This window comes from Anastrepha ludens, chromosome 5 (genome assembly GCF_028408465.1).
Source record: "Anastrepha ludens isolate Willacy chromosome 5, idAnaLude1.1, whole genome shotgun sequence".
In the NCBI taxonomy this organism is placed as follows: Eukaryota; Metazoa; Arthropoda; class Insecta; order Diptera; family Tephritidae; genus Anastrepha; species Anastrepha ludens.
The window spans coordinates 51,258,172-51,283,527 of record NC_071501.1 but is presented as its reverse complement, the minus strand read 5'-3'; the positions used below and the strand labels follow the sequence as shown (position 1 = coordinate 51,283,527).

Sequence of the window (25,356 nt, the reverse complement as noted above, 5' to 3'; positions counted from 1 at the left end):
GTCGGACAGTGCCATCATTATCCGAGAATTTTCGACTAAAAATGAAACGAATACCATCCAACAGCCGTCGAATTCACCTAACAGACGAGAGGCTATATCGAAAACAGAGTAATAGAAATGCTTCGCGAGCTTAATCAAACGCTGGCGTAGCTGCGTTGCAGTTGATGGGGAATACTTTGAAGCCGAATTTTCTGAATATAATCCGGGAATTTTTTAATCACCTAGACAGCAATTTGGCCTCATTGAGCACAACTTCCGAATGGCGGCGAATGCAAGCAGAAGAAACAATTGGCGCTCTTCTATGTTGAACTAAGCCAAAATTCGCTACCCCAATAAAGAAGAAGAAAATCCAATTATTTAAGAGTGAGTTTTATGTTCCACATAATTTAATAATTTATAAGGTATCCAAGGACATACCACTTTATATAAAATATATATTAATGATTTACAAATTATATGGAAGTACTTTGAGTTTCGAAAGTTTGTTTGTATAATTATTTTAGATTAAATCACAAATATACTCGTATATAAATACTACCTAAAAATTTAATAAAAGTAAATTCTCTTCTTCATTTCAAGCAAACCAACAAATTAATTAACTGCCCTCGCTGCAATTAAAACGGTCGTAGTGTACCCATTAACGGTTGTTGCGCAGGCGGAAATGGCAAAAGTGGTTGCTGTGCGGCAACGTTGTGGCTGCCGGATGTGGTACCGCTAGGCAGTGTGGCGACGCCTGCAGCTGACACAGCAGACAACATTCGCATACTAGCCGACAGGGCCGTTGAAAAATTAGGAATGTGTGGCGATGCCGTTGTGTTGGCCACCGCCGCAGCCGCTGCCGCCGCCGCTGCCGCTGAAGACAAAGCAGCTGCAGCTGTTGTTGCACTACTTGTTCCAGTTCCAGTAACGATTGGCGGTATGCTGAGACGTGACACAATTGGTGTTAATGATGCCGCACTGGTGGAAGGCAATGCCATTGCGGCTGATGAGACTGCATTTGATGCGTTACTTGTTGACGACGCAACCGGATAGGGTAATTGCAGTGGACGATATTGGCATTTCTTGGCATGCGTGCGCATGTTGCTGGACTGAGTGAAGGCCTGATTGCAGTTGGGATGTGGGCAAATGTACGGCTTGCAGCCAGTGTGGTAGTTCAAGTGAGTCTTAAGGTGATGTTTCTTGGTGAATGCCTTCGGACAAATGGGACAGTTGAATGGTTTGATGCCTGCAAAGATACAAAGATATTTAGCAATTAATAAATGAAATGGGAACAAATCGTGCACTCTTTGCCAACCCACCTGAGTGAAGTCTATGATGCAGCGTCATGTTGCTACGATCTGCGAAAGATTTACCGCACACGGAGCACTGGTAGGGCTTCTCGCCGCTGTGGGTGCGCATGTGCTGTTTGAGTAGCATTTTTCGCGAAAAGCGTTTGCCGCATTCGGCGCACTTGTGCGGCTTAACTCCCGTGTGTATGCGTACGTGCATATTGAATGCCACGCGCTGGTTGAACGATTTGGGGCAATAGGGGCATTCGTACTCCTTTTTGTTGCGATGGATCTTCATGTGACTGCTGAGATAACCCTTGTCGTTGAATGTTTTGCCGCATTCCGGACATTCAGCGGCGAATTCTTTGGTGCCGCGGTGCACGGAGAGATGATATTTGTAGTTGCGCAGCTGAGAGAAACCTTTGCCGCAGTCGGTACATTCGTAGCGTGGCGACTTGTGGGTCTTTTCGTGTGCCTGAAACAGAATTTGAGTTGTAAAATTATTGGGGAAATTATTGAAAAATTAAAAAAAATTCTATCTTAACATAATACTAAGTTTTTCACTTGAAAAGGAATGAAAAATATCACGAAAAAGGAGAATAAGTGTTTTTGATGGTATTGAAAGACCAAAACTGTCCAAGAATATCGGTGTTTTCAAGTATAGGCAGTGAGGCTTGCCTGCCAATTGGAATTTAAGTGTGCTCTGCCCAATCCATAAGAAGGGCGATCCTGCAATCTGTGCCAATTACCGCGGGATTAGTCTTCTAAATATCGCCTATTAGGTTCTAGCGAGCCTATTGCGTGAAAGGGTGAAGCCCACCGTCAACCAACTGATTGGACCTTATCAGTGCGGCTTTAGACCTGGAAAGTCTATCATCGACCAAATATTCACAATACGCCAAATCCTGGAAAACACCTATGAAAGGAGAATCGACACACACCATCTTTTCGTCGACTTCAAAGCTGCATTCGACAGTACGAAAAGGAGTTTCCTGTATGCCGCGATGTCTGAATTTAGTATCCCCGCAAAACTAATAGGGCTATGCAAGATGACGTTGCTCAACACCAGCAGCGCCGTCAGAAGTGGGAAGGACCTCTCCGAGCCGTTTGATACCAAACGAGGTTTCAGACAGGGTGACTCGCTGTCGTGTGACTTCTTTAACCTGATGTTGCAGCGCATCGTACGAGCCGCAGAACTTAATCGCTCAGGCACAATTTTTTATAAGAGCGTACAATTGTTGGCGTGTGCCGATGATATTGACATCATCGGCCTTAACAACCGCGCTGTAAGTTCTGCCTTCTCCAAACTGGATAAAGAGGCAAAGCGAATGGGTTTGGTGGTGAACGAGGACAAAACGAAGTACCTCCTGTCTTCAAACAAACAGTCGGCGCACTCGCGTAGCGGCACCCATGTCACTGTAGACAGTTATAATTTCGAGGTTGTAAACGACTTCGTCTATTTAGGAACCAATAACAATGTCAGCCTTGAAATCCAACGTAGAATCTCTCTTGCCAACAAGTGCTACTTTGGACTAAGTAGGCAATTGAGTAGTAAAGTCCTCTCTCGACGAACAAAACTAACACTCTACAAGACTCTCATCATGCCCGTGCTAACGTATGCCGCAGAAGCTTGGACGATGACAACATCCGATGAAGCGACGCTTGGAGTGTTCGAGAGAAAGATTCTGCGTAAGATTTTTGGACCTTTGCACGTTGGCAACAGCGAATATCGCAGACGATGGAACGACGAGCGGTATAAGCTTTACGACGACATAGACATAACGCAGCGAATAAAGATCGTAGTCGCTGGATCTGGCGTAGTTGGCGGGGTCATGTCGTCCTAATGGATACAAACGCTCCGGCTCTGAAAGTATTCGATGCGGTACCAGCTGGTAGTAGTAGAGGAAGAGGAAGTCCTCCTCTGCGTTGGAAAGATCAGGTGGTGAAGGACTTGGCTTCACTTGGAGTGCCCAACTAGGGACGGTTAGCACGAGAAAGAAACTCGGCCAAAATCGCGTAAGCGGTTATCGCGCCAATTAAGAACAAGAAGTGCTGGGATTAGTTGATATGAGCCAGGAAATAATTTATTTTATTTAAATGTGGAAAGATATGCTGTTAAATACTAAAAAAGTGTTCCCTTTTTGATTTGACCGGCATGTTCGTAGACGAAGCCTCGCGCAGGAACTAAATATGGACCATAAAAAAGTCTCAAGCTATTTGCGCAAAAATGCTGCAGAAAAATAATGGATTTCTTTCTCTGTTAAATGTTTGAGCGCCTAGTCTCAAGTCGTGTCTGTCTATAAGCAGTGCGCAGTAAATATAAAAAAAATATCCCTATGTACATATGTACGTATATACAGTATTGTGCAAAAGTTTCAAAAAACTAAAGTTGAATTCAAAAATAATAAAGGTTGGCAAAAAAGTCTCGCGGTATTTCCGCAAGCTTGTCTTTGCAAGCGCGTAGTTCTAGTTGTATTCGTCGCATCGGTTCACGCTAGAGCTTTTTGGAAAGCTCTTTTCACGTGCTAACACGTGTTTGATTAATTGTTGTTTGCTTTTAGTCGTTCGTGAGTTATAGCGTCGCAAACATGGAGCAAAATAAAGAGAAAATACGGCATATTTTACAGTACTACTACGATAAAGGCAAAAATGCATCTCATGCTGCCAATAAAATTTGTGCAGTTTATGGACCCGATACAGTTTCCATTTCCACCGCACAACGATGGTTTCAACGTTTTCGTTCTGGTGCAGAGATCGAAGATGCGCCACGGTCCGGAAGGCCTGTCGTCAAAAATTGCGATAAAATCGCTGAATTGATCGAAAGAGACCGGCATAGTAGCAGCCGTAGCATCGGCCAAGAGCTGGGCATGAGTCATCAAACCGTTATAAACCATTTGAAGAAGCTTGGATTCAAAAAAAGCTCGATGTATGGGTGCCACACGACTTGACGCAAAAAAACATTTTTGCCCGTATGGATGCATGCGAATCGCTTCTGAATCGCAACAAAATCGACCCGTTTTTGAAGCGGATGGTGACTGGCGATGAAAAGTGGGTCACTTACGACAACGTGAAGCACAAACGGTTGTGGTCGAAAAGCGGTGAAGCTGCCCAGATGGTGGCCAAGCCTGGATTGACGGCCAGGAAGGTTCTTCTGTGTGTTTGGTGGGATTGGCAGGGAGTCATCCACTATGAGCTGCTCCTCTATGGCCAAACGCTCAATTCGGACCAGCACTGCCAACAACTGGACCGCTTGAATGCAGCACTCATGCAGAAGAGGCCATCTTTGATCAACAGAGGCCGAATTGTCTTCCATCAGGACAACGCCAGGCCACACACATCTTTGATGACGCGCCAGAAGATCCGGGAGCTCGGATGGGAGGTTCTTTTGCATCCACCGTATAGTCCGGATCGCGCACCAAGTGATTACCACCTATTTCTGTCCATGGCGAACGAGCTTGGTAGTCGGAAGTTGTCCACAAGAGAGTCCTGTGAAAATTGGCTCTCCGAGTTTTTTGACAATAGGGAAGCGAGCTTCTATAAGAGGGGCATTATGAAGTCGGCATCTCGTTGGGAACTCGTCATCGAACAATACGGCGCATATTTGACTTAAATCGCATTATTATAACCAATTTTATGAACAATTGAAAATTCAATAAAAATACCGCAAGACTTTTTTGCCAACCTATATGAATTCTAAAATGCAGAAGTGATAATAAAATGGTGGAAAGAAGGCCAAAATATCTACAAATTGCAAGAACAAGCAGAGCATGGGCATGAGTTTGGACGGTAATTCAAAACTACGAAAATACCGGAATTATAACTTCAAGAGCAGGCCAAGAGCAGGGCGTCCCTGTAAATAGGCATAAAGGGAAAACGCAGTTTTAAAGGGCTTGTGAAGAAAATTGCAAAGATAACAGCTTCAAAAGTGAAAGATAAAATGGATTTCAAAAATATTTTAGTGTTTCAACTGCAGGCAGAGTCTTAAGAAACGTTGACTATCATAGAAAACTTGCTAGAGAGAAGCCAGTTATTTCTCTAATAAATAGGCAAAGTTGCATTGCTTTGACAAATGAGCATTTACACAACACTCCAGAATTTTAGAAACAGGTTATTTTTTCGGATGAAACCAAATATTGCATTTTTGGTATCAGAAGAAGAAAAATTGTGTGAAGAAAATATAGTACAGCGCTGAATAAAAAAATGTATTACCAAAAAAAAAAAAACATAATACCACTGAAATATAGTGATGCAGCTGGTGGCCTGGGAAAATTGGTGTTTATCAATTCAACAATTGCATATATGGATATTTTAAAACGACTAACAGAGGCATATCCTGGGGTATGTGTGGCCACCTGGAGGATTTAGACTATGCTGACGACATATGTCTGCTGTCGCATAAATATTCGCACATATCAGCAAAACTTCATGCGGTGAGCGAGGTCGCAGCACAAACTGGACTAAAAATCAATATCGCGAAGACTAAAGTTATGCGCATCAACACCAGCGAATCGCAAGCTCTTCAGATTGCCGGCACACCCCTGGAAGATGTGGATGAATTCTGCTACTTGGGGAGCATTATCTCCAAAACCGGCGCTTAAGCAGCTGACATACCTAACCGTATATCCAAGGGATGCGCTGCATTTGGCATCCTGGATAAGGTGTGGAGAGCGTCTCACATCTCCAGGCATACCAAAGTGATTTTCAATGCCAACGTAAACTCCGTACTATTGTATGGGTGTGAAACTTGGAACATATCGGCATGTATGTACTACAATCGCTGCAAGCCTTTCTTAATCTTTGCCTACGCAAGATTATGCTCACATATTGGCCCCAGGTTATTAGTAACGCTGATCTCTGGATCGTGACCAAGCAAACACCCGTCCACATAGAAATGCAACGCCGTAAGTGGAAATGGATCGGTCACACGTTGAGAAAGCCCCATGATGACATAACAAGAACAGCACTGGATTCGAACCGCCAAGGCAGCCGCAGACGTGAGAGACCAGCCAATACGTGGAGGCGTCAGGTCGACGCAGAAGCAAGAATGTTTGCCTTACATAAAATTAATTATAATTTGTTTATTGAGGATCTATGCTCCATCTAGGAGCCTCGGGGAAAATATACATATATATATATTAAAACAAAATTTAAAGCAAGCCGTTGAGATGCTGGGGTTATGACTTGAATACTGCTTTCAACAAGGCAATGACCCCAAGCATATAGCTCATATAGTAAAATTATGGCTTCTCAATAATGTCCCCACGCTTTTGTCAGTACCTCCAAAACCACCAGATACAGCCAGGGACAGAGAAATAGCTCACTTCTAATTTTAAAATGTTTATTACTGTAATGTTTTTATACACAGGCGTAGATAAATTTTTTGGTCATGTGTTGTCAATACTCTCTTGATACCGTTTGAAATTTACCGTTATCGTTACTCTTAAAAAAAGGAAGCTTATTTGGAATCTTTTTGAAAAAGGCATCAACAATTCGAAAGTTGCCGAGTTATTAGATTGTTCTAGAAAAATGGTGCATAGTTCTATTGAATTGATCCAAGCAGACGAAAGTTTTTTGCAAAACAAAAAAATAAGAAAGCCTCCGCCACGTAAAATCACGCCAAGATTAGATAAAATTATTGGACGGAAATGTAGGGCCGATCCTTTTAAGTCCACAAATACCATAATGACGGAAATTAATGAAGAGCACATACTTAATCTATCCAGTAGACTGGTTAGAAGACGTTTCAATGAAGCCAATTTGTATTGGAGAACTAGCAGGAAGAAACTACTTCTTACAAAAAAAAAAAAGTATCAAAGCGTGGTTAACATTTGCTGCATCAAAGTAAGGATGTAAATTTTTGGAAAAGAGTGGAGCGATGAAGCTAAGATTAATAGGATCGGACCTGATGGAAAATCATTCGTTAATCGTCCAAAAACCAAGCGTACAACTCAAGGTACACTAAGAAAACAGTTAAGCATGGTGGAGGAAGTGTTATGGCTTGGGGTGCGTTTTCGTGGTATGGCGTTGGTCCATTGGTGCGAATTAAAGGCACAATGGAGAAACATATTTATTTAGATATACTTAAAAGTACAATGGAGCCATTTGCTTTTGAAAATATGCCTGTAAATTGGATATTCATGGAGGATAATGATCCTAAACATGCATCAAAGGTGGTGAAAGAGTGGTTCAATAGAGAACGTGTAGAAGTTTTGAGTTGCCCGGAATGATGTAAATGTTTAGATCGGGGGAAACAATTTCAAAAATGCCGATGAATTATGGGAAGGAATCAAAAAAGAGTGGAATTCGATACCGGTGAGCAGATGCAGGACATTATTGGAGAGTATGTCCTGAAGATGTGATGCAACTAGACTAACCAAAAAAGTTGTGGCCAATCAACTAAATATTGAGGTAACTTATGAAAATGATGCGATTCTATAAATATTTTAATTAAAATTTCAATATAATTACAGCGTGTGCTATTTCGGTGTGCAGCTGATATAGTGGCATTGCAACAATAATGATTAGAAAGGTATAATCGGACGGACAAACATGTGTTCTTTGAAATTTAATTTTGTATTATAAATTTTTTTTTTTAATTTTTTTTTTTGGCACTAACGAATGATAGTCACGCACAAAACATTCAGCCACGGTGTCCGTCATTTTGATTATACAGGGTGACCGACGTGAATCTGACGTTTTTGGGATGGCTAGTACTCTGCCGGTGAGAGGAGTAGGGAGGCGAATTACAAGCCAGTAATCTCGCCATTCGATGCCGTTTCAGTAGCTATGGAGCGGTGGACGGTTGAACATCGCATATTTGCGTATGACGCATTTGTGCAGAATGGCGGGTCTGTTATTACCGTGCAGCGACTTTTTCGTGTGCGTTTCAATCGTGGGCGTCGTGGAACCGTTCCAAGCCGCAACACGATTCTCAGTTGTGAAAAAGAAGCCACCAGGTCCGACTAACACAGCAAGAACACCAGACAACATCGAGCGTGTGACAGCCGCGCTGACTCGTAGCCCTGGGCGCTCTGCACGTAAACACGCGCGCGAATTAAGAATGAGCCGTGAATCTCTGCGAACAATTTTCCAGAAAGACTTAAAATCTCACCCTTACAAGATGTGTGTTGCTCAGAAGCTTGAGGAAAGAGATTATGCGCAGCGGCAGGAGTTTGCTTTTCGAATGCAAGCGCTTTTGGAAGACAATGAGAATGCAGTTATTATCATGAGTGACAAGGCGCATTTTCATTTGGATGGGGATGTTAATTTTTCACAAATAATATTCATCTTCAAATGGCATGTCATGACAAAGAATTTTGTGTATTAAAATAAAATATTTCATTTAAAATAACTGTGTACTGTTCATTTCAAAAACGTCAGATTCCCATCGGTCACCCTGTATTACCATCATACCACAGTTACCTTAAAATTTTACGCAAGACTGTACATATCACGCTTCTTTCACCTGCCTTCTCTCGCCGAATCATTTCAGCAACGCATCGCGAGTCAGTTGATCGCACCAGTAACAGCATTGCTTACTCTTTCGCAGACCTCACTCGCAACAACCAACCAGAGCAGCGCCCTCGCCAGTTGCTTGGTGCTATTTTACACAGCGGCGCCTAAATGTGTACGTGATGTCGCCAAACACAGCAAGGAAACCTGTTTTTCTCCATCTTCTCCATTTACACAACTCTCCATACTTTGTGTTAACTGTCTATTTTATGCTTTACTACAGAAATACACACATACAAACATTTGTACGCACTGGCAACACTTCAAATTTATTTGCATACTGGATGTATGTAAGTATGTGCATACAACTGCAACCAGCCCCGCCATACCGACACGGGTTGACTCCACCTATGTTCAAATCTGCATATGTGTGTGTGTGCGTAAGTATAAAACTGGTTTTTTGTTTTAGCTCCACCCAATCGAAATCGTAGCTGTTGTTTATACCAACGTGTCCACATACGTAATATACATATGTATGTACTTGTGTGCGTATGCAGTTAGACATAAGTATGTACATTCATATGCACACGCATACTTATTTTTGTGAATACATATCTAAATATTAATTGTGGAAGTCATAATATCGTTCGCGATGCTTGTAGGCAATTCATGCACGTGTGGTGAAAAACCTTAGCAGATATTTACTGTTAAAAAATGAAAATGCTTCTCGAGATAATTTATGTTATATACAAATATGTCATTATTGAACTTAGAACTTAGAAGCATTTATTCCAGGATACTAAATTCCTTCCTAATTTTCATTGCTGATATGTAAAATGATTTGCGTGAGGCTAAAATTGACAATCATGATACAGGGTCCGGCACTCGAACTGTAACCAATTAAAAAGTCCATAAATTTAGTTAAGAAAAGTACTTTTATTAAATTCAAAGTAACAAATGTGTTAAAATAATACAAAATTAAGAATCATTTTACTTTTGCTCGATATGACCACCTTTTGCCTTGACTGTGGCCTTGAGATGGTCCAGCAACGAATGGCAAGCTGCCCGTATGTGACCTTCGGATTAAAAACTACAAGAATAAAATACATTGACAAGTTTGAGATATTAAAGGGACCCGGTGGTCTAGATATTTCAAAAAATCGATTTTTTGTTTTTTCGATATTTCGAAAGTATAGCATCTTAAGAATATACTGTGAAATTTTCATGCGGAAATTCCCAATATTATAGCATCTACAGCCCAATAACTAGGTAGAGAGTGGTCCGCACGCTCCTGTATCTCAAACTTTAAACTCGAAAACGATTTTTTTCGGGCTCTGGTTTGTCAAAAAAAAAAAAATTATTCAACCGGATCGTCTGAAATTTTAATATGTTTTTCACAAAACCAATGGCTACCGCCCGTACTAGAATCATATTATTACTTCAATTATTTCGTACATTTTTGTATTAAAAAACTGAACAAAAAACGATTACACTAGTCTACAAGGAAAAGTATCCGAAATAATTTAAACTAATATCTGCTTCTCTGCCCATGCGAAATTCGGATTGATAACTAAAATTAATTTATTAGTTTGAGTTTTTACGATAATCGTATCTTTCGTGTTTAATGGAACTAGGCCGACAAAATTTTAAGAAAAATAAGACTCAATTCAAGAAAATTAGTAAGCGACTATATCATGTCTATGTTATCTTAATCGATTTTCAGGTGTAGGAAAATTTCGAAACATGAAAATTTCAAAATGCGATATCTCTGCGAAAAAAAAAATGATATTTGAGCAAACAAAACGCCATTTGAAAAAAGAAGGATTGTATTTAAAGATGCCATCCTTTAATTTTGGTGAAAGAAAACATCTGCAAGGCTACATAACCTCAAATATGGGCAAAAATGGGGTTTTTTGCACTTTTAGGTTAGGATATCTCGAAAACCAGAGCTGATAGAGCAATTCAGCGCATCATAAACCTTCGGAAATATATAGTCTGGTTTCTGGGTCTGAATGTTGGTTAAATTTTGTCGGCCTGTGTTATTAGAGTGTGAAATTCAACCGACCATTTTGTTATTTTTTTTTATTCTAGTACGGGACATAACTACAGTCATACTGATTAATAATTTTTTTGCGGTTTTTGTGGTTTTTATGTTTCAGATAAAAAGAAGACCCAAGATGTACAACACCAGCCCGCTCCAATTTTTCGTGAGGGTCAACTTCAGTGCCATTTTAAAAATTATTAAAATTTAAAAAAATGTGTTTGCTTCATTTTTGTACAATATATAAAAGAAGTTATATAATATAAAAATCCTAAAAAATGTAAAAATCGTTTTTTAATTTTTTATTGTACAAAAAAATTACTCATAATAGCGATCTTTTTTTCTTTTTAACAGGGTGGCTGATGAAAGCCGCTACCAAAAAAAAATTGAATAACATTTTTTCTTTTTAAGTTATCTGTTCCATTTTTGTTTTAATTTGCAGATTGATCTTTAAAATTTATTAAAATGGATAACTGGGACACGCAAACAAGAATTTGGATAGTCCGCCGCTATCACGCACTGGAGTCCGTAGTTTTGGTACAGAGAGAGTACAGGCGGATGTTTGGCGGCGATCCCCCGAGCAGATGGACCATAATGAGACTGGTGAATAATTTTGCTGAGCAAGGAACAGTCGCAAGAAGGCCTTATCATCGAAACCCACCAGTTCGGACGGAGGAAACGATCGCTGCTGTAGCTGCAGCTATACAAAGCAATCCAAGGGTTTCAACAAGAAGCTTATCTGCTCAACTTGGTGTCAGCCGACAGTCTTTGCAAACAATAGTGCATAAAGATTTAGACTTATTTCCCTACAAAATTCAAATGGTTAACAAACTGAATGCAGCAGACTTGCCGATTCGCTTGGAATTTTGCCAGAAGATCCTGCAAATGGTGGAAGAAGACCAAAACATGTTAAACTGCCTTTTCATGTCTGATGAGGCCCATTTCGATTTAAACGACAATGTGAACAAACAAAATTGTCGAATTTGGAGTACTTCTAACCCACAGATACTCCACGAGACGGAATTGCATCCTCTTCGCGTGACAGTGTGGTGTGCGGTTTCTTCACGCTGTATTGTCGGGCCTTATTTTTTTGAAGAAAATGGTCACACCGTTACGGTTACTGGAGACCGTTATTTGAAAATGCTGAAAGAATTTTTCTATCCAGAACTACGCCGAAAGAGAATTCCTTTCAACTCTGTGTGGTTTCAACAAGATGGGGCAACGTCTCACATAGCCCAGACTGTTATGACAGAGTTGCGACGAAAATTTCCCAATAAACTGATTTCAAGAAACTCCGAATTTCGTTGGCCCCCCAGGTCGCCTGACCTTACTGCACGTGACTTTTTCTTTTGGGGTTTATGTAAACAAGAAGTTTATAAAACAAAGCCAACAAATTTGGATGAACTAAAACAATCCATTCGGGCAACAATTGCGGCTATTCCTGTCGCAACTCTCAAAGCAGCAATGAACAACTTTTTACTGAGATGCCGCACTTGTGTCAACGAGCATGGGGGACATTTAAATTCAATTATTTTTAAAACTAGTTAAGCTACATCTAATAAAATTTAATGACCTTCAACTTGAAAAAAAAAAAAACGAATTCCATGCACTAAAACAAAAGTTATTTGAGTTTCTTAATGTAGCAAAATTCATCAGCCAACCTGTATAATCGTTTTCGTCTGATAATATAGAAAAACTGAAACCACCTTAAAAGTTGATGAAAAGAAAAGTGGTGGGTAATATGACCCAGGGTATTCGGGTAAAGTGGCCCACTAGATAAAATCACCAAAAACAAAGAGTTCATGATAAGTCAATAAATTTATTCATATTTTTTTAAAAATTTAATTTTGGTTGAAAAAAAAAAGATTAAACTTAGGTAAATATAAATCAACATTCTGTATAGCAGATGGTGGAAATTTGTGTCTCTCATACTCTTGCTCAAGTAAATCGAAAAACATCTTTACATTTTCTTTTGTGAAACCCATTGCTATATTAAAAAAGTGCCTTTGGAAAGCGAAATCTAAACTAATTTTTTGTGCCTGCGCAGGAATCCATGCAGCTAACCTTTCCCTGCACATTGCTTAAGGACCGAAAATTTTGTTTGGCACTTTATTTCTTTCCCCTATTTGAAACGCCAGGAAACGAATATCGTGTCCTGTGAGGCCGCAAAGTTTTGATTCCATTTCAAAAGTATATTTTACAAGGTCTTTTTCTGTGGCTTCGTCCTGTATTGGCGTACATCCAAGTGGGGTTTTTAAAAGCAGGCTAGGGGATGCATTACTTCTTGCCATTCTTTGCAATATTACACCAAAAGTCTGTGATGCAAGAAGTCCATCTCCTCATTACTAACATCTACAATGGATTTTTTCATCATACCGTGATCCCATTTCCTTATTTCTCGGTTTTTGGCATGTCTAAATATGTATAATTGGGAAATACAAAACAGGAAAATTAACGAGAATTAGGAAAATACAATACTAAGGGAGTAATGTGGCCTACTAGTTCACAATAACCGACGCATACTAGCCCACATTAGCCACTGTATCACTTACAAGAAAAAAGTATTACAAACTTTTATTTAAAAAGAGTTTCTTACCGCATTAAAAGATGCAGAATAGTTTAATAATTCTATCTGAACTTTCACACTCTGAAAATAATTACTTGATAAAAAAATACCATTCATATTACACGCCACTGAAAAACAAATCGACTGCACTTCTCAAAATATTTTGATCAACAGCTCATCAGTAAAGAGTCCTATTCAGAAGGCGAGCAGCGTAAAACATCCATTATATGAATTTTGAAGTTCATAAGCAATCTATGCTGACCACATTACTTGAATAGCCCACAATACCCGATCTTACTCTACCACAAATTTTCGAGCTCTAGACCACCGAGACCCCTTAAGTTTGTTTAGAGAGTGGAAAATTGAGTAAAGTTAGAATTTATGTATCACAATATCACTATATGGTAGCAGAAGTAGTTGAAAACAATAATTTAAGACTTATTTAAGGGGGAACGCTACTGTGAAAATTCAAAAAAATTGATTTTTTTTTGCATAAATTGTTAGTACAACTACTCAAGAAAATGTGGTAAAAATTTTAAAGCGAAATTCGCTTTATTCCCGATTCTATGTGCACTTAAGTGAGCGCCCGTCGATACGATGCTTTATTTCAAACGCGTTTTTCTAGAAACAACTTTTTTTGATACGGTGGCAACGATTTCTCGAAGACTAATGAACCGACTTTAATTTTCTTTTTTTTTTTGAAAATTTTTGTTATCACATTGGCTATCGTTGTACGTAGCCGATTTTCGAAATTTTGAAAATAACTATTGTTTTGGGCCTGTTGAAAATCAAAAAAAATGGTGAAAAGCACACATCGAAATTCCAATCACCACCATTTTGTCAAAAACACAAAAAAAATAAACGGCTACGTACAACGATAGCCAATATTGTGTAGATTAATAAAATTTTTGGTTTTTTTGATTTCAGAAGATTATTCATTGCTGTATCGCTGCCACCAGATGACGTCATTTTTTTTAACTCGTTACGTTTATTTACATAAATTTGTCAATTTCCAATTTTTTTTAATAAACATTTACAGCAACATAGTTTAATACATATATAATAAATTGCCTTCTGTCCGATCCTCGCATAATCATTCCAACTTACAAAAAAAAATTCCCAAAAATCGACTATTTTTTGACCCCCCACAGTGGCGTTCCCCCTTAATAATAAAAAGCGAGAGCAGCTCAAGATTCATCATCATAATTAACGATTGTCTGTCAAAGTAACAAAAGTTTCTTAGAACGCTTTAAAGTCCAAAGCGACCTTTAAAAAAAATCATTTATTTAATTTATAAAACTCATTATTTTAATAATAGTAAGCCTCCAATACTCGTATCAGCTGAATATTGGTTCAAAATTCAAGTTAGGGGTTGGATTATATACGATAAGTTACGCATAGTTACTTCCAAGGGTATGAGGCCTCACTTGAACTGGAAATAAAATTCATTCAACAATGGATGAATGAATTTTTTCTGACGCCATTGCAAGGGGGAGATGGAAGCCAGAAGAGGAAAAGGTAAGCGCGGTCGCTAGTCTTCGATATCTCAAGAGCAATTTTGCAAACACGTTGCGATAAAACTAATTAAAGTTAAATGCAGGAAGTATAATTTTTATTATTATTTTTGATCTAAACCTGTTTACCTTTCATTTCAATAACATGCGGCTAAGCAAATTTCGCAGCCAATTAGGCAATACTTCAAATACGCAGACATATTTTGCTTATAATTATGTACAATGTGGCGATTTATAATTTTTGTTAATAGCCTCTTACGTCAATCATATTTGACACGTGTGAACTAGACAGCTGTAGTATACAAACAGACAAGCACAGTAACGCGTAAGAGTCAAAATAGAGATTTCCATTACTCAAAGAAAAAATAATAAGAAATAAAATGGTTTTCTTATTCACTCACTAAAAAATTTATTCAATAACAAAATTGCATGATTAATTTTGCAATCCACTTCCTCACATCTTGTCATAGTCTGGTGGAACTCACCATAGAGGACGACATTGGTGAAGAAGCTGCAGAGAGTTCAGAGGTCGGCACTCATTGGAATCAGTGGAGCGCTTCGAACGACTACTACTCTGGCGCTGAACGCAATTTTAAATGTGGTACCTGTAGACATCGCAGGTAGAATTGCCGCTACACGTATCGCAATCAGACTCAGGGGCTCGGGCTATAAGCTCAACCTCACTTATGGACACTCAAGCATCCTTAGAAACGTCGAGTTCATCACCCTGTCAACGGAAGAGTGAACGGGGGGCTACACTTGAAGACAGGGCCTGGTGAACTTGTTCACGGATGGTTCGAAGTTGGAGGGTAGGGTTGGAGGAGGAGTATTCTGCAAAGAGCTCGCCATCAAACTCAAATTCAGGTTACCGGACCCCTGCAGTGTGTTCCAGGCAGAGGTAGCCGCAATCAAGGTGGCAGCTGATTGGCTGCTTACATGCGTACTAACAGTCAGGAAAGTAAATATTTACTCCGACAGCCAAGCGGAAATAAGGGCCCTCAGGTCAGTGACGGTGCATTCGAAACTGGTCAAGGAATGCTTGACCTCACTTTCGACTGCGTCCTAATTCTTTGACATAAGCCTCATCTGGGTTCCTGGTCACAGCGACATTGCGGGAAACGCTGAGGCAGATGAGCTGGCTAGACAAGGGAGAGAATTGGGATCCCCCTGACTACCCGTGGTCTGCTCCTGAAAATATGGGCATCGCGCAAACTTAGCGAGCGTTGGACAAGTACACAGGCTTGTAAGGTCGCGAAATCCTTCTGGTCACGTGTGGACCGGGGGCGCTCGGGCGAGCTTCTGAGGCTGACAAAATATCAGCTCTCGAATCTCAGGGGCTTTCTCACAGGTCACTATGCGCGATTAATGCATGCTGTGAGATTTCGAATCACCTCGAGTCCTTTTTGCGCTGGATGTATGGAGGATGGGTGGAATCATCTCAGCACCTTCTCCTTAGCTGCCCTGTTCTGGCGGGGCTCAGATCCAGACATCTTGACTCTTCCTTCTTTGCTACGCTTGGCGATGACATGAAAAATCTGATGAATTTCATCAGCAGCACAAAGCGATTGACGCAAACCCAGCAAAGTCATCGTTCGTAATCCACACGCTCCTAACCATCCCAGCACCACCTCTCCCCGCCCTCTCCCTGTATCCCATAGGTCTTTCTCTTTCACCTCTGCTCCTTCATAATGGTATCACAAAGGACGAATCCATTTTTCTTCATCCAAGTGTGCTCATTCCCTGCGCAACCATACCAACCTAGCCTAACCTCTTCACATCTTATAACCCTTACGGCTTCAAAGCACAGCGAAATGATTTATTTAGCGGAAGAAAACTAATTTCTTCTAAAATTCTCTTAAACCGGCAGGAAACTCAACGCGATCATAGAAAAACTTCCTCTTAATCTCTTAAATTACAAAGAAAGAGATAAAGCGATTACTAACCCGACTTCACCGTGGCCGAACATTTTTAAGTTTGCCTTCTAAATTCTAAGTTCTTAACCTAACCTTATGCCCACATAATGGTTGCTTGTAACACCCTTTTAACGTTCATGTAAAGCTTATTTTCAAGTATTAAAACAATTAAACACAGCCAGTAGTCGCTTGGAGCCAAATCGGGCGAATACGGTGGATGTGGGAGCAATTCGAAGTACAATTCATGTTTCATATTTTGCCATTATTTAGATTGACTTGTGACGTTCTTGAACAGAACTTTCTCATACTAACTCATGCAATGCCACTTTTCGATCATTCAAAACGATTAAGACTAAAAAGACTAAGGACAGAATGGCAAACAACAAGACATCCCGCAGATAAAGCACGACTTAACAAGATGACAAAGATGATTAAAGAAATGCTTAAGGACTTCGAGGACAAAAAAATTCAGAATTTTTTGTCCAACCTAGATCCAACAAAAAGCAGCAATTACTCACTCGGGCGGACAACACGGAAGATCAAGAAAACAACACCTCACCAACATGCAATTTTAAACGAAAACCACACATGGGCCAAACGCCATTAGAAGAGGCTAGTGTGCTCGCCAGACCCTTTAAAAAGACATTCAAAAATCAAACGGACACTCAAAATTATAATCTGCCTGCTACATCTGACATAGCCAACAAACCTATCAAGAGAGTAACTCCGGACGAAATTCGACGCAAAATCAAGACCATAAACAACAAAAAATCTTCAGAATATGACAAAATCAATGGAAAAATATTAAAAGAACTACATGACGATGGAATAATATACTTAAGAAACATCTTTAACTCATCCATTAGGCTAAAGTATTTCCCCCTTCCATGGAAAGTTTCAGAAATAATAGCTTTGCCGAAACCAAATGAAGACGCCAGTGAACCATCATCATATAGACCTATAAGCCTCTTACCAATTCTTTCAAAACTATTTGAAAACTTGAACCATGCTCGTCTTGACCCCATCATAAAGCGAAAAACATAATTCCCTCCCACCAGTTTGGATACCGACATAAGCACTCGACCATTCAACAAGTGCACCGAAGAACTAACAAAATCATTAATGAAATTGACAAGAAAAACTACTGTGTCGCAACTTATCTCGACGTAGCGAAGGCGTTTGGCAGCGTATGGCACCCAGGACTACTATATAAGTTAAAACAAATATTTCCACTTGGCCACTATCTATTACTGCCAAGTTACCTAAGCGACCGGTACTTCTATATTAAACATCAGGACGAATGCTCGGAGATATTAAAAATGGATGCCGGAGTACCACAAGGCAGCGTACTGGGACCATTGTTGTATGTAATTTACACATATGGCATTCCCTATCCAAATGACGACAGCATGATTGCTACTTTCGCCGACGACACAGTATTAATTACGTCTGATAGGAATATAAATGTCCCTTCATCGAAGTTACAAAATCTAATTGACACAATGTTGACTTGGTTTGCAAAATGGGGAGTCCAAGTAAACACAGACAAAACGGTCCAAGTAATATATACCAACCGCAAACATGACCATCCTACGATTACAAATTAATAACACAGTCATCACTCAAAACATAAAAGCTAAATACCTGAGCATGATCATTGACGCAAAACTGACATGGAAGGACCACATAATCCAAAAAAGGAACGAAGTGCAAAACAGATTCAGACAACTGTCTTGGCTACTCAACAAGGTCTCAAAACTGTCAGTATACAACAAACTTCTAATATATAATATAAGGCAATGATAATACCCATCTGGAAGTACGGCATAGAACTATGGGGGACAGCATGCAAATCAAATATACAAATAATTCAACGACTTCAATCAAAAATTTTAAGGACTATCGTAAATGCACCCTGGTACAAACAAATGAAGACTTACACCGCGACCTCAAAATTGATCCCATAAAAGACGTAATTTAGAAATACAGCACGAAACACACACAAAAACTACTAACACATTCGAACAAAGAGGTACAAGAAATACCACACATGGAGCTAACGCAGAAATTAAGACTAAAGCGAATCACACCAACAGCATTAGCAGATACTATTTTGATAAACTAAAACTATGTATATTACTGTTGCTAATATATTAAATGTAAGCTGTGTAACTATTAATTGAAGCATGTTATTTAAAAGCTGATTTCAAATAATAATTAATCTCCCACCTAAGCTATAAAAATTTCTAAGTGTCCATCGACAGATGTAATAAAAAAGAAAAAACACAAATACTAACTCACGCAATGTCACTTTTCGATCATTCAAAACGATGTTGTGGAATTTTTTGATGTTTTCTGGTGTTACCGCCTCATTTGGATGTCCACTACGTTGCGCATCATAGGTGTCTCTACGACCACGTTTGAACTCAGCAAACCATCGTTTTATTGTTGTTTCTGATGGAGCGGAGTCCTCATAACACTTTTCAAACCATTGCAGCGCTTGAATGGTATTTTCTCGAACCGATAGGCGGTGTAAAATTAAAATACGAAATTCTTTTTGATCCATTCTTTGAAAATAGTAAAAGTAGCGTCACTCTTAGCACAATAACTCACGAACTAACGAATCGAATATCATGAAATTTTAACAGCTGTCTTTGTATGGTTAGTACTAACTGAAAAAAGGATGAAGGCAATCAAATGGTGTTAGACTCGGGACTTTTCAGCCCTTGTGGCTATTGTGTTACCTTTCAGGAGAACGCAAAAGTTAATGTGCAAGGCTAGCTCCTTCACAACTTGTTTTGTTAGTTCCGGTTTACCGCAAGGTTCTGTTTTGGCCCCGCTTTATTTACTATTTTTGGGAATGAAATACCTATTCTCTGTATGTCAGTATGTCAATGTCCATGCTTGATGATATTCAATTGTATTTGTCTAGTTGAGGACTTTTCTTTTACAATTAATAATGGCCTCTCTGAAATTTTACAATCGGTCTACGGTAATTGTCTTAGCCTAAATGCGGCAATTCATATGTATTGCCCATTAGTAGCCGTTTAATATATGTACATGTGTAGTAGATATTCCAAAATTGTTTGTCGGTATGTGCGCCTGATGCTCTCTAATAAGATTAAAAATTCAGGATTTGTTATTAATTCTGTGTTAAGCTGTTCTGACCATATAAATAAAGCTGTAAGTAGGTGTAGAGTAGATTCAGAGCTTCAGCGTGGTTCACGCCATCAGAGACTAGAAGAAAGTTAGGTATTCTACTCATTGTACCTACATTCACATCTATTCATCTACACTTCACATAGTCTGAGCTCATATATAGCTCGTTACAGCTATGGTTCCTGAGCGTGACCATTTGTTTGTGGAAAAACTAAATTCTAAGATGCAATTAGTATAATTAGTGCGAAACTCCCAATTGCCTTTACGAGAAATTAAGATTAATGAGATCTAATTGGCATCAAATACTGATTCTTCCCAATTTTCCAACTTCTCCTCATCATGGCTTTTCTTCATTAATGCTATTAGGCTCTGGAAATAAATTCTTGAATCTGTCGGGGATGCGATAGTAGTAACTACAACGGGGTAATGGTAATACACGATTGTTTTAAATCTATTCAATTAATGTGGTTGTGATTAAACTGTCACAATTTTTCTGTCTCTTTAATTTCTACTATTAATCTTAATCCGGTGGTTAAATTTTAAGGGCCGATATTGAATGTAAACCACACCTAAACCTAACGTTTTTTTCTGCATTTGATTTGACATTCTTCAATTTCAGATTAACTCAATTTAAACCGTGGAAAGATACACAATCGAGCGACGCGTTAGAGTTATTCAGGCTTATTGTGAAAACGGGCAACAGTGAATGACCAATTTTCGAAGAAAATCATCTTCAGTGATGAGGCACATTTTCACCTCAGTGGATTCGTCAATAAGCAGAATTGCCGCATTTGGGCGAATGATAATCCAAGAGTGATTGCCGAAAAATCAATGCACCCACAAAGAGTGACTATTGGATGCGGTTTATGGGCCGGCGGCATCATTGGGCCGTATTTTTTCCAAAATGAGGCCGGTCAGACAGTTACTGTGAATAGTGTTCGCTATCGTGAGATGTTGACGAACTTTTTATGGCCCGAATTGGAAGATATGGATGTTGACGATCTGTGGTTTTAACAGGACGGTGCCACTTGTCACACAGCTAACGAAACAATAGCTCTTTCGCGCGAAAAATTTGATGGCCGAATAATCTTACGTCGCGGCGATGTCAATTGCCCGCCAAGATCATGTGATTTGACACTGTTGGACTTCTTTCTTTGGAGTTATTTGAAAGAAAAGGTGTACGTCAATAAGCCAGCAACAATTCAAGAGCTAAAGGATAAGATAATTCGGCACATTCACTGCATAGAATCTCAATTATGCCTCAGCGTCATCGAAAATTTGGACCATCGGATGGAGGTGTGCCGCCGAGGCCGCGGTGGCCATTTGGCCGATATTTTGTTCTATGCATAAATGAACTATACCAATATTATCATAATGAAGAGAAATGATAACAATTTCTTAAAAAAATTATATTTTATTTAAAAGCAACACCGGCCCTTGAAACTTACCCACCTTTTAAAAGACCTAAAAGTCTTACAGATACAGTCCCATTCCTACACTACATTCCTACTCTACATCAGACTTTTGAATTCAGAGTGTTCTGCCGATATGTTATGCTTATAAAAGAATAATACTACATGCCTTGTACAAGGTGGCGCAGAATTAAACACCTTATCGGAAGGTTTATAATTTTTGCAAATGGCATCGTATGTCAGTCATATTTGACACCTGTGAACTAACCAGCTGCAGACCCATTCAAAATTTAAATGAAATTTTAAAGTGTCATGTAAAGGGTTTTAAAATAAGATGTGCTATTTTGATATTCAAAGAAAAATGCCACAAAAAATCGTTAATCATCTCTCCTGTTTAACACCGAACACCTGTTATTGGAAAACCCCTTAGATGACACCTCTATATCTTTAAAGCTTGAACGTAAAGACCATTTTCTTAGTTTGCTCTCTCTGTAATTATGGTTCTTGAACCCCTGTGTAGGCAGCACAGATCTCACATTTAATATCGACACCCCAATTTTTTCTATTCTAGTCCAGTATCATTTCTGGCTTTCTGTTTTTTCAGATTTTTCTTTCAACGATCGCGGTGCATAGCCAAAGATAAGAACATAATTTTGTTCTTTTTTGGGATATACAGGGTGGGCAATTTTGTACTTGAATAACTTTTTTCTATATAAAAAAAAAATTGATTTTGAGTGACGCAAATTTTTATTTTGGCCATTTCGCACTCAACTGCTTGTCGGTTTGTCTACAACAGTTCAACAAATTTGATTTAGTGATTTCAACAGTGCCAAATATGATTGACATGCGCCGCTATTTGCAAAAATTTTAAATCTTCCCATAGGCTGATTAATTTAGCGCCACCTTGTGTGTATGACTTTTACTACTTTATCACTCTTTTGAAACCTCAAAAAGGAACTATGGACTTCTTGGTCTTTGGTTAGTTTATGAATAGGTGGAATTTCAGTTTTATTATTTTTCAAAGTATTGAGTCTGTGTTATTATGTACGTGATCGTAGTGTTTATTTAGTAGCGATAAACGGATACAATTGCAGGGGTATAGAGTCCTTTTCGGCCGCCGTAGCCGAATGCGTTGGTCCGTGACTACCATTCAGAATGCGGAGTACGTAGGTTCGAGTCTCCGTGAAACACTAAAATGAAGAAACAGTTTTTCTAATAGCTGTCGACCCTCGGCACGCAATGGCAAACCTCCGAGTGTATTTCTGCCATGAAAAAGCTCCCCATAAAGAACAAAAATATCTTCGGAGGCGGGTGAAAACTGTAGGTCCCTCAATTTGTGGAACAACATCAAGACGCACGCCACAAATATTAAGAGGAGCTCGGCCAAACACCCAAATATATATATAATATAAATGTCATTACATAAATACGTAGTAATTTATGGCAATTTAGTATCACCGTTTAGATCTCTTCTCCGATTTCGAGCACTAGGCGGTATTAGATTCAAATTAATGGACCAGCAGTGTCTCTGCATACACCTTGTGGACCCAAACTAGAGATAGTGTTATTTCGATACGTGTAAATATGAGTAAACTCTCGATACTTTGTTCTAGTACTAAGCACTCTTTGTACAAGGGTCCTTTATTCAAGTACTCAGGTGGGTACCGAGTGCGAGGTTAGAGTATTTATTTGCGCTTCTTTCACGGATTTTTATTTATTTGAAATTAGATCAATCATTATGTAGTGGTTCGACAATACTTGTGCATAGTAGCTGTAAAGGATTTGGCTAAGTAGAGTTCCATAGAACTATTGGACCCAAGATTCCAATGCATTCACTTCAGGAACTCCGTTGCTTATTCAAAAGGAGATCCACCACTGAGGTCTGGTGCTTAGACAAAAAAAAAAAATACTCATAAAGCTACATAAACTTTGGCCTTAAAGTGTAACCTGCCAGATGAATAGGAAGACACTAAACGCACTGTCTCTGTGTGAGTTTTAAAATGAGTTCGATACCGATAAATAACGAGCACTTCTGTCCGATGCTTTTCTGCATAATTTTAGTGAGCATGTCGTTATGGGAACAACATTAGCTTTAAATTAGATATTTCATTCACTCATTCCTTATTAAATTCACTTATCTTAAACTCTCACCTGCAATGTTTGTGAGCAGCCGAACACCTTATCGCAAATACAACATTTATAGCTTATTTCCTCGGCATTCAAAGTCGCCACCGACGCAGGGCTGCTTGCACACAATTTAGTTGTTGTCGCTGTTAACTTGCAATTTGCCGCCGTGGTCAAAGCGATCGTAGAGGAATTGAGTAGTAGTAGGTCGGTGGAGGATTTCGTCTTCAGAAAATTTGCGCTAAACGAGGAGTGGCAAGTGGACGCAGTTGAAGACGTGGGCGAAGAAGGTACCGACGGCATGCCTCCTGACTTGTAGGCGGGGTAATGTTTATAATAATCTAAGCAATCTGTACAACTCGCGCGTGGATAGACATTTTTAGGCGGTGAAGACGATATGGGCGCACTGCAAGGGTTCGGCAAACTTAAAAATCGAGAGCTGCCGGGCTGAGCGGTAGTTGAGGGACTCGCAGGCACTGAGTTGATGACGTACGGTGCAAAGTAGCGTTTTTGGTAAGGTGTTGGTGTAGGCGCATTGAAGTTAGCCACCGCGTAGGTAGGAAACATATGAGGAAAAAATTGCGCATAAAATTTAGTGGCATTTGCGGCTGCAGCGACGGCTAAGAAGTCTGAGTGGAGACTATGGTAGGTGGGTGTGGGATAAGCGGGTTGGCGTGGCATGTTGACTGTTGGCAACTGTTCTACGATAGGCGAGGATTTTGAGAGGTCCAGAATATCGGTGGTCGACGAAGTTGATAGGCCGGGTGCGGTAGTATTAGACTTGGCGCTGATCGTCGGAGTTTTGGCAAAGTCCTTGTAATTTTTCGAAGCACTTTTCAACTGAGCATCATCGCCCAGTATACGACTGATACTGAAGTCGGTGACGTGAGCGGTATGCTGCGTTTGTTCATCACCCGATTCTGAACTATTGCTGCTGGTCACCGATTTCGCGGGGCACACTTCATAGTTTTGTATGCGTTGCAACATCGTATGCTTGAAGCCCATTTTAATATCGTTCATTACCACACAAAATGCGTATTTGACTCTTTTTTTTACCTTTCCGAGCCAATGCGCGCACTACTTAAAAATTTGTTTATGCTTTAGTTTAATGGCTGGTTTACTGATTTATTTATTTATTTTCAAATTAAACTTATTTATCTTTACGACAAATTCACAAATCACTCGAGTGCTAGCAAATGCGTGTATTTATCCGCATCCAACTGTCACGCTGCACGTCAAAATACGTTATGTTGCATTGCCGTTAACCGATGTCTCACATCAACTCACAAAAACTCCGAAAAAAAAATATATTAAAACGTTTCGGCCCTGTTGAGCCAATGAGCAATTGAACGCGTTTACAGGTCAACAAAACCTCTCAGCGCAGCACTTGCTGTTGTCACTTGTTGACTATGAGGACTGACGATCAACAAGCGTCGCAGCCACGATCTTGACTGTGGCGCATAAGGAAAAAAGAAGCACAAGAAAGAATGACAATAAAAGGAGCAGCAACAGCAACAGCAACAACGTTAATGCCTATAAAATGCGTCAACAGTGCTAACGTTAAATGTTGTCAACACAACACTAAATCGCTACTACCAACTGCTCACCTCTGCTATTGCCTCCCTCCAGCCCAGCATCTCCTCTTCCCACGTTCGCTGCATCGTCGTCGGGTTCATAATCGACCTGAGCGTAACCAATGTGTTGGCAATTTGTTAAACGTCGATCTGCTGTTGTGCTCAGCTAAATGCGCTCACTCGCTTACGCTCAAGTACGTAAGTGATTTTTCTCTGCCGCTCTTGATTTTGATTTGACTCTCCTTCATTCCAGCCGTGTTTAAGCCATTGTTTTTATTGCCTTCGTTGGCGTTAAATGATAAAAACGTAACAAATAGTGTTGTTGTTTCGTTG

At 39.6% G+C, this 25,356-nt stretch overlaps 1 protein-coding gene across 1 annotated transcript; it reads right to left on the bottom strand.

Annotated features, from left to right (window-relative positions):
• Nucleotides 1-567: 567 nt before the first annotated feature.
• LOC128864707 (zinc finger protein 397) lies at nucleotides 568-24,454 on the bottom strand. The gene is made up of 3 exons (XM_054104458.1): nucleotides 23,477-24,454; nucleotides 1,299-1,767; nucleotides 568-1,225 (listed from the first exon to the last, which is right to left on the bottom strand). The coding sequence occupies exons 1-3, from the start codon at nucleotides 24,452-24,454 to the stop codon at nucleotides 615-617; spliced, it is 2,058 nt and encodes a 685-aa protein (XP_053960433.1). The 3' UTR covers nucleotides 568-614.
• Between the last annotated feature and the right edge of the window lie 902 nt (nucleotides 24,455-25,356).

Bases quoted from the DNA above. Each gene is read 5' to 3' on its own strand.
- LOC128864707 (XM_054104458.1), bottom strand. From the start codon at position 24,454: ATGGGCTTCAAGCATACGATGTTGCAACGCATACAAAACTATGAAGTG. The intron at 1,768-23,476 runs GTGAGAGTTTAA...TTCCCCAATAAT, and splicing joins GCTGCTCACAAACATTGCAG to TTTACAACTCAAATTCTGTT. The intron at 1,226-1,298 runs GTGGGTTGGCAA...GTATCTTTGCAG, and splicing joins GCATCATAGACTTCACTCAG to GCATCAAACCATTCAACTGT.